At 35.3% G+C, this 9,639-nt stretch overlaps 1 protein-coding gene across 2 annotated transcripts in view; it reads right to left on the bottom strand.

The window, feature by feature from the left end:
• Positions 1-9,639, bottom strand: part of CCDC91 (coiled-coil domain containing 91) — a 359,636-nt gene that overhangs the window by 81,651 nt on the left and 268,346 nt on the right. For both annotated transcript variants that reach the window (XM_006866971.1, XM_006866972.1), the window contains one exon: positions 5,753-5,866. In XM_006866971.1, the coding sequence (XP_006867033.1) occupies positions 5,753-5,866 (114 nt within the window). The remainder of the gene's footprint in view (positions 1-5,752; positions 5,867-9,639) is intronic.

The raw sequence follows: 9,639 nt of genomic DNA, 5'->3' as shown, positions 1-9,639 counted from the left end.
TGTGTGTGTGTGTAATGACTTCAGATACAAAGGAAAAAGCAATGCTAACCACTATGGAAACTTTAAACTGCATTGCATTTTATTTAAAAAGTAAGTTGTCAGTTATTTGAAAAGTCAAGTATTCTAGATTTTTCATTCTGTAATTCTTTGTCTTTTAAAACAAAAAGACTGAAGGAAAAAATGTAACAAACAAGGATCTTCATTTCAGTCTCATAGTGAATCTGGAAAGAGTAAGCTGATGTCAAAGGAAAGAGTGTTTAGGACAAAAGCTATAAAGACAGGAACTAATACAATGTTTAGTCTTTTCCCTTAAAAAATGTTTGGAAACTTCAAGATGGGAAGAAGATTGCTTCAGAGACAGGAATGCAAGCCTAGTTGTAACCAAGGTCTATAGGCCTTTTGAGGTGTCTAATATTGAAAATCTCAAGATGACTCTCTAGTTTAAAAGAGCTGGAGAGGAGAGAGGAAAATTTTTTGTTCTGGAAAAGTGTTCTCTGATGCAAATAGAAATCCATCTTATAAAGAAGAAGCAAAGATGAGTTGTCCTAATTTAGTCTTTTGGAAAGAGACAAGAAGATTATGAATTTGCTAAAGACTTTTGTTTCTTCTAAGTATTATTTTAAAACTGAGATGTCTTATTTTTTGTGAAAAATTTCCAAACCACAAGATATTCATAAAAATTAACTTGAAACACTGAAATACATTTTTGGAAAAATGAATATGGAGAATCTTAATTTTAAAAAAGTTACAGAAACAGATCTAAGTAATTAGATGATGCTCTCATTTCAGATATCGTGCACATTTTCTATTTTATATAGCCTTCTGGAAAGATACAGACACTCAAATATCAAAAGTATTTCTCAATATGTGTTATTTAAAAGCACTGACAAATCCCAAAGTGGAAGTGTTAAATTTCCTACAAGTATAATGATTAAATCAGTTTTAACCTTCTTTGAATCTAATACCAAGAGTAGAATGAACTTTTACAACTCACACTGTATATTTCAGAGGTAGTAAAATGCTTATTAAAAAAAAAAAAAAATTTAATTAGCGGCAGTAATGTTACTAGGATTCCTGGTGTGGCACTATAGGATAAGCACTGAACTGAGGAACCACAAGCTTGACAGTTCAAGCCCATCAGCTACATCTCAGAAACTCTGTACAGGACCTTTATGAGTCAGAATTGGCTTGATGGCACTTAACAACAACAACTGCCAATGTTACTAAGAGTTTGGGGGCGTATGTATTTTTTTTTTTAATGATGGTGAAGATAATAACCATAGCACATATCATTTCAAGAGGTAGCATATGATCAAGAGCCAATGATCCTAAAGGAAGAAGTCCAAGGTACACTGAAGGAATTGGCAAAGAACAAGGCACCAGGAATTGATGGAATAAAAATGGAAATCTTTCAAGAAAGTGAGGCAGCACAAGAGGCACTCATTCATCTAAGCCAAGAAATTTGGAAGACAGATTCCAAATCTGTCTGACAGATTGGAAGAGATCCATATTTGTGCCCATTCCAAAGAGAGGTGACCCAACAGAATGTGGGAATCATCGGACAATATATTTGATAGCCCATGTGAGTAAAATTTTACTTAAGGTAGTTCAGAAATGGCTGCAATCATACATTGACAGAGAACTTCCAGAGGTTCAAGCTGGATTCAGAAGAGGTCATGGAACAAGGGATATCATTGCTGATATCTGATGGATCTTGGCTGAAAGCAGAGAATACCAGAAAGATGTTTACCTGTGCTTTATTGATTATGCTAAGGCTTTGGTTGTGTGGATCATGACAAGCTATGGACAACACTGCGAAGTATATCTATTCCAGTACACTTAATTGTGCTCATGAGGAATCTGTACATGGACCAAGTGGCAGCTGTTCAAACAGAACATGGGAACACTGAATAGTTTAAAATTAATTAATGTGTGTGACAGGGCTGTATTCTTTTACCATACTTATTCAACCTGTATGCTGAGCAAATGATCTGAAAAACTAGGTTATATGAAGAAGAACATGGCATCAGGATTGGAAGGAGACTCATTAATAACCTGCAATATGCAGATGATACAACCTTGTTTGCTGAAAGTGACAAGCACTTAAAATATGTACTTACGAAGATATCAAAGATCCACAGCCTTTGGTATGGATTGTATCTTAAGGTAAAGAAAACAAAAATCCTCACCACTGGACCAATAAACAACATTCTTATCAATGGAGAAAAGATTGAAGTTGTTAAGGAGGTTACTCTTCTTGGATCAACTATCAACACTCACGAAAGCAGCAATCAAGAAATCAGATGATGTAATGTATTTCGCAAATCTGCTGCACAAGACCTTTTTAAAGTGTTGAAGAGCAAAGAGGTCAGCTTGAGGACTAAGGTGTGCCTGACCCAAGCCATGGTATTTTCAATAACTTCATATGCATGCGAAAGCAGGACAGTGAATAAGAAAGACCATGGAAGAACTGATGCTTTTGAGTTATGGTATTAGAGGAGGAGAATACTGGAAGTGCAATGAGCTCCCAAAAGAACAAACAGATTTATGTTGGAAGAAGTGCAGCCAGAGTGCTCCTTGGAGGCCAGGATGGCTAGACTTCATCTCTCATACTTCGGACATATTGTAAGGAGGGAGCAGTAGCTGGAGAAGGATATCATGTTTGGTAAGGTGGAGGGTCAGACAAAAAAGGGGAAGACCGCCAACAGGATGGACTGGCCAAGTGGCAGCATCGATGGACTCAAGCATGGCAACATTAGTGAGACCTGCCCAGGACTGGGCAGTGTTAAGTTCTGTTTTACATAACATAGGGTAGCTATGAGTCAGTACCAACTCAATGGCACCTAAAAACAACAACAACAATTGGTCTATTTTTGGGAGTGTGGTGACTATGTAGGATAAGCACTGGACTGCAAACTATAAGGTTGGAGGTTTGAGCCTATCAGCCACTCTGTGGGAGAAAGATGAGGCTTTCTGCCCTTGTAAAGATTTACAGCCTCAGAAACCCTATACAGTATCACTATGAGTTGGAACCAGCTCCATGGCACTTAATAACAATTATTCCACTTTATTAATGTGTTAACTCATAACACCTCTATAAGATAGGTACTAAATTATCTTTTACAAAAGAAAACAAGCACAGAGAAGTAGAACTTTGATGCAAATGAACTTAAAGCTATCATTATTTTTTGTTATTATTTAATAACACCTCTAAATGTGATAACTAGTTTACTTGCCTAAAACAAGTAAGTGCTACTCTTCTAATATATCTTGCAAAAACAGGCACAGTAGATATCTAAGTTCACTGCAGGTTCACTTCAGGAGTAAATTTATCTCCCACAGGGACCAGAAAGCTTCTATAAAGGCATTTCTTGCCCTTATTTTAAACATAAATCTTTAAATGAGTTTACTCTTGTCTACATTTAGAACTTAAATAAGAATTGGTAATTGGAGTCCTGATACACTGCTGTAGGATAAGCACTGGACTGTTAACTGCAAGGTTGGTAGTTGAAATCTACCAGTCGCTCTTGGGAAACACTATACAGGACCATTACAAGTCAGAACTGACTTAATAGCGCATAACAGCAAAGCAACATATATTATTATAAAGTAAAATTAATAAAGGATTAGTACTGCTGTAGGATAAACACTGGACTACAAGCCACAGGTCAGTGGTTCAAACTCACTAGCTGCTCCTCAGAAACCCTGTACAACAATACTATTGGAACAGAATTGATAAGACGGCACTTAACAGGACCATTAATTTGAACACCAATTAATCAAGCACTTACAAAATCTTGACTTTGTTTTGAGTCTATATTCTTTTACTGCTGCAATTTCTGTATCTCTATAGAAAACATCTATGTTTTCTTTTCTGTATGACTACTTTGGAATCCTGGTGTGGTGCTGTAGGATATGCACTGGACTGCTAGTCGTAAGGTTGGTGGTTCAAACCTATCAGCCACTCCTTGGAAACCCTATATAGATTGCTATGAGTTAGAACCAACCTGAAAGCACTTAACAACAGTCATGACTACTTTAAGAAGCAAATTATATAAAACACAGTCTTTGTAGATACAGATGAAAATAGATTTCTGAGAACATATTACTTCCTGAAAAAGAAAAGTACTTTTCTTAGTACAGAATTTTCTCTTCAGGAGGTTGGGATCTATCAAGAAACTGCTTTTTAAAACACCTTGAGGTAAAATGCACAAAATTTTATTCTCACAAAAAGTGCTACTGTGAATGGTTAATAGGTTAATGGTTAATGGTTAATGGTTATGTTGCAATGTTTTATGCTGTTGACTAGTTTTCTTTGTTGTAACCTAATGGTAGGTACTGAGGTACGAGAATTTATTTGCATTATGCCAAATTTGACTTAAACATAGCTGACTAAAGTAGCGACATGGACTTTTACTATACCTTTACCTACAACCTGTCAAGTTCAAGATATCATTCTACAATTTCAATTTATTTTGCTATTTTGATCACCAATTAATTAAGTATAAATACTATGTGTCAAATTTCCCCACATACTTTTATTAATTTGTTCATTATATTATATATGTAAATATTAATGCTCTGGACTAGAAAGTCGTTTTGAACTGCAAGGTTGGCAGTTCAAGCTCACCAGCTGCTCCTTGGAAGCCCTATACAAGGATGCTACAGGTCGTAATTGACTCGACGGCACTTAACAACATACATAATATTATAATATACGCTGTTGTTGCTATGTGCCATGAAGTCGGTTCCGACTCATATCAACCCCATAAAGGGTTTCTGAGGCTGTAAATCTTTACGGGTACAGAAAGCCTCATCTTTCTCCTACAGAACAGCTGGTAGTTTCAAACTGCTGACCTTGTGGTTCGCAGCCCAATTCATAACCACTACGCTAATTATTATACATTGTTGTTGTGTATTATGTTTATGTGATATTACTATTATAACATCTCATATTAAACTGTTTCTTACCTTAGGTATTTCAAAAACTAAAGATCTATTATTGAAAAGGTGAACAAATGAAGCTTGATCTATTTTCAGTCACTGGTCAGACTCATGCATTAATAAAACGATATTGTCCTGAAATACCATTTATTTTGCAAAGCATCACTGTTGTTGTTGTTGCTGTTAAGTGCCGCGGAGTTGATTCTGACCCATAGCGACCCTGTATAGGGTTTCCAAGGAGCAGCTGGTGAGCTTGAACTGCCGACCTTGTAGTTCCAACGACTTTGCAGTCTGACACATTAGCCCACAGCGCCACACCAGGACTCTAAAGTTTCCATATGCACACTGAATTCTGATAAGTACTTTCTGAATTACGTTTTTGAAATGGAACTATGGGAGAAGAGCCCACATATGCTAAGTAATGAAGTCCATTAGAACCACAGTGGTATGAGTATAGAAAGTTAAAGAGTACATATATATTTCTACAAATATTATGTCACAAGACATTAACAACCTTATGACCAAGAAAAACCTTAAAATCTAGAACTGTCTACCTTTTTTTTTTTTTTTTTTTAATGAGTATAAAGTAGTTTCTAGGAGTTTAGCAAGAAGTTATTCAGTGTTGGTCTTTTGTTGGCAGAAATAACTAGTAGAATATATGATTACTATTAGAAAATAATCTTAGATGAAAAGCCTTTTACTATAAAACAAAGGGCTTCTAAAATATTTTAGGATACCATGATATTGTATAGAAGCCACGGCTTGAATACATGGAAGCATAAATTAAATCCCTTCATGTGATACTTACCCTCTTCTGTTCTTTTATATACTCTATCAATTCATCTCTTGTTTTTTTCACTGCCTCTTCCACAGCCTTTTCACTTCGCTTCTGCTCTTCTATTATTGCTGCCTTAACAGTTTCCTGTTTGTGGGAGAAGGAAAAAAAAAAGTCAGGAAAATATGGAGTATATGACATATTTGTGTTTATTTTATGTAAACTAAAAATCCTATTCAATGGGTTGGAGCCCATTCTGTTCAAAGTGTATCCTTAAACAGGAATAAGAACTTACAAAGTCTTTGGGATCTGTTAGCAGTTCCACAGAATTCACTTTTCTAAACTGAGTGAAAGGGAAAAGAAATGGAACAAGCAATTTATTGCAGGGAGCGCCTGACAGACTCCAATGGCTTCCTTACCAACCTTTCATTTGATGTTTACATGATTGATTGCCTTCCTGTACTTTGCACTATCCACCTAAGACTTCCAACTTGTGTTTATTCTTCCAAGAACACCCTAATGGTCTAGCTGGTTTATTCCCGTTTAATTTTCCAATCATACAATAATCAAGTGTGGTCTGGGTGGTAAGATTTACAGCTAGTTTGGTCCTCTTGCCAGGTTAAGATGTTGAGAGCAGGACACCAGGAATAAGAAGTAAAAATTCCACCCTGTGTGCTAGAATTTGCAATGAGTAATCAAAAATAAGGGGTACTCCTCATTTTACTGAAATAGTTTTGAGTACCTAACCAATTTTAGGTAAGAAGAAAGAAGATTAAAATTCTGAAACAGCAATGCAAAACCTCTCAAGGGGTTGTGGAAATTTCTTCAATAATAATGCTTGATGTATTGAAAGGAAGACCATATGACAAAATTCTTTAATTTCCATTTATTTATCTATATAGATACCAAAAGCTGGGGAGGCACTATGGCGTAAGTACTGAATCATGAACCACAGGGTAAGTGGTTCAAACCCACTAGCAGTGTCATGGAAAAAATATAAGGCTATTTAGTTCCTTAATTATGTATACTCTCAGAAACCCTATATTGGGTCAAAATCAACTCAATGGTAGCATTATGATAAGTACAATTATAGATTGGGGCAGGAAGAATTTCTTAAAATATTACCCCTGATTTTTTTTTTTTTTTTTGAGACTCTCACTTTGTGGTATGTGTATACTCATATCGTTTAGTTTAACACAAATAATTATGGATAAATATATTTATAATTAGAAACTCTGAAAATAAAAAATGATATTTCAATTTCCAACTTGATGGTTGGTATACAACAACATTCTGAATATATGCACTATGGAAAAAAATTAAAATACAGAAAAAAATGAGTATAAAGCTAAATACATACATGTAGTCATGTGGGTAAAAAGAGAATCATACTCATACTATATATAAATGAGAGCTTTAAAAAGTTCATGGAACAACGGAATTAAAAGATAATGGAATTTTTTCATGAACTTTTTGAAGCTTCCATGTACTATTTTCTAACTGGCATTATCCACTCAATATATTTTGAATTTTTCCTAAAAGTATTACATACACAAGGAATCCTGGTGATACAGTGGGTGAAGTATGGATGATAACCACAAGGTCAGTAGTTCAAACCTAGTAGCCACTCTACAGAAGATAGATGAGACTGTTTACTCCCATCAAGATTTACAGTGTCAAAATGCACACGGAACAGTTTAACTGTCTTAATACACTGCTATAAGTAGGAACTGAATCAACAGCAGTGGGTTTAGTTTTTATTGCATGTTATTCTATTATGTGATTTCTATTCCATTACAGGGATATGGAATAACTTATTTACCAATCCATATTCCTGGATAATTTCATTGTTTTTAATAAAATAGTGATAAATATCCACATATGTATTTTTGTGGTATATCTTAGACACAAGGGGGTTTCAAAAAGCTTGTGCGAGATAGAATTAAAAAAAAAAAGATAATAGATTTTTTTCCATGAACTTTTTTAAGCCTCCTCATTTTTACTTAGCAAATATTCAAGATGCAGAATAATTTAGTCAGAGGGTATGAATTCTCAGGGCTTTTGATGTTTTTTGTACAGCTTTCTTTCCATAAGAAACAGTTGCATCCAAATATTTGCTTATGTAGAGTAGAATGAGATCTTCTTTAGTAGCTTTTTAAAAATATATTATATGATTTTGAACATTTTTCAGAGAAATATTAGCACTATGCATGTTGTCTCTTCTCATTTGTTTGATCACTGCCCTCTGCCCACTAATACTGGCAAAGTCACCATTTATTAGATTCTCTCCAGTCTCAGACACCCAGGGCAGCTCTCCTATCTCTTACAGGTTCGTTGGGTCAGGATTGACTCGGTGGCAGTGGGGAGTTCTTTCTCTCCTAATACAAAAAGTTAAATTGCAATTCTGAAAATCCTGAGAATGATTACTTTCAAAATTGTTATTTTATTTTCAATAATTGAGTATATCAAGTTTTAATTTCACTAATCAGAGTACTGATACGTTTTCCTAATTGTTTTCTAAAAAAGTAAGAAATTTGAGCAATTTAAAAACTAAAAGTATCTGCTACCATGTCCTATTGATTGTTGTTGTTGTTAGGTGCCATCGAGTTGATACCGACTCATGAGTGACCTTATGCACAACAGAACAAAACACTGCCCGATCCTGGGCCAACCTCACTATTGTTGCCACACTTGAGCCAACTGATGCTGCCACCTTGCCAATCCATCTTTTTGTGGGTCTTCCTCTTTTTCTCTGACCGTCCACCTAACCAAAAATGATATCCTTCTCCAGTGACTGGTCCCTCCTGACAATATGTCAGAAGTATGAAAGACGAAGTTTGGCCATCCTGGCCTGCAAGGAGCATCCTGGCTGCACTTCTTCCAACACAGATCTGTTGGTTCTTTTGGCAGCCCATGACACTTTCAATATTCTCCTCCAACATCATAACTCAAAAGCATCAATTATGTACTAGGTACTTGAGAGTTTAAACAGAGCTTTCTAAGAAAATATTACTTTCATAGCCTCAGTAGTCCCAATATACATTACCCTGATCCTCGTTTGAAACACACACAATCTTGTGAGGAAACAAACCCAAAAAGAAAATATATAATGCTACTCTCATTTACTAATGGCAAATGAGACTCTTTTTTTCAGATATAGAATACTATTTCTATCCAAGCCTCCTTAACACCATAACTCAAAAGCATCAATTCTTCTATGGTCTTCCTTATTCATTGTCCAGCATTTGCAAGCATATGGCTTGGGTCAGAGCACCTTAGTTTTCAAACTTACATCTTTGCTCTTCAATACTTTAAAAAAGTCTTGTGCAGCAGAGTTGCCTAATGCAATATGTCATTTGATTCCTTGACTGCTGCTCCCATGGGTGTTGATAGTTGATCTAAGAAGAATGGAGCCCTTGACAACTTCAATATAGTCTCTGTTGATATACTTAAAATTGAGCAATATTGAATATAGTATGTTTTGTTGTTTATTGTTAAGTGCCATCAAATCAGTTCTGACTCATAGTGACCCACTAAAGGGTTTCTGAGGAACAACTGGTGAGTTTTGAACCAACAACCTTGTGGCCAAAAAACTAACATTAACTTTGCTATCTATTGGGAAGATTTGTTTTAATCTATTTCTATAAGAATTAATCTAAAATAAAACACACCTTGCAGGAAATGAAGATTTGTTATCACAAAGTATATTCAAAAAGACAATTCTGAAAATTTACAGAATATTTTAGAAATGGCAGTACCATTTGAACACAGTGTACTTCTTAATGCAGAATTTCTCAGATTACTTGGATCATTGACCCAAGACGAGTAAAGAAAAAAATCAAGTATCGACTCTCATTATTGAAGGATTCTCTGGGCAAATTATTGAATGATGCAGAATGCATCAAGAAAAGATGGAAGAC

Source organism: Chrysochloris asiatica, unplaced genomic scaffold (genome assembly GCF_000296735.1).
Source record: "Chrysochloris asiatica unplaced genomic scaffold, ChrAsi1.0 scaffold00098, whole genome shotgun sequence".
NCBI lineage: Eukaryota > Metazoa > Chordata > Mammalia > Afrosoricida > Chrysochloridae > Chrysochloris > Chrysochloris asiatica.
Note: the sequence above shows the minus strand (reverse complement) of the source record. Positions and strands in the feature narration are given on the sequence as shown.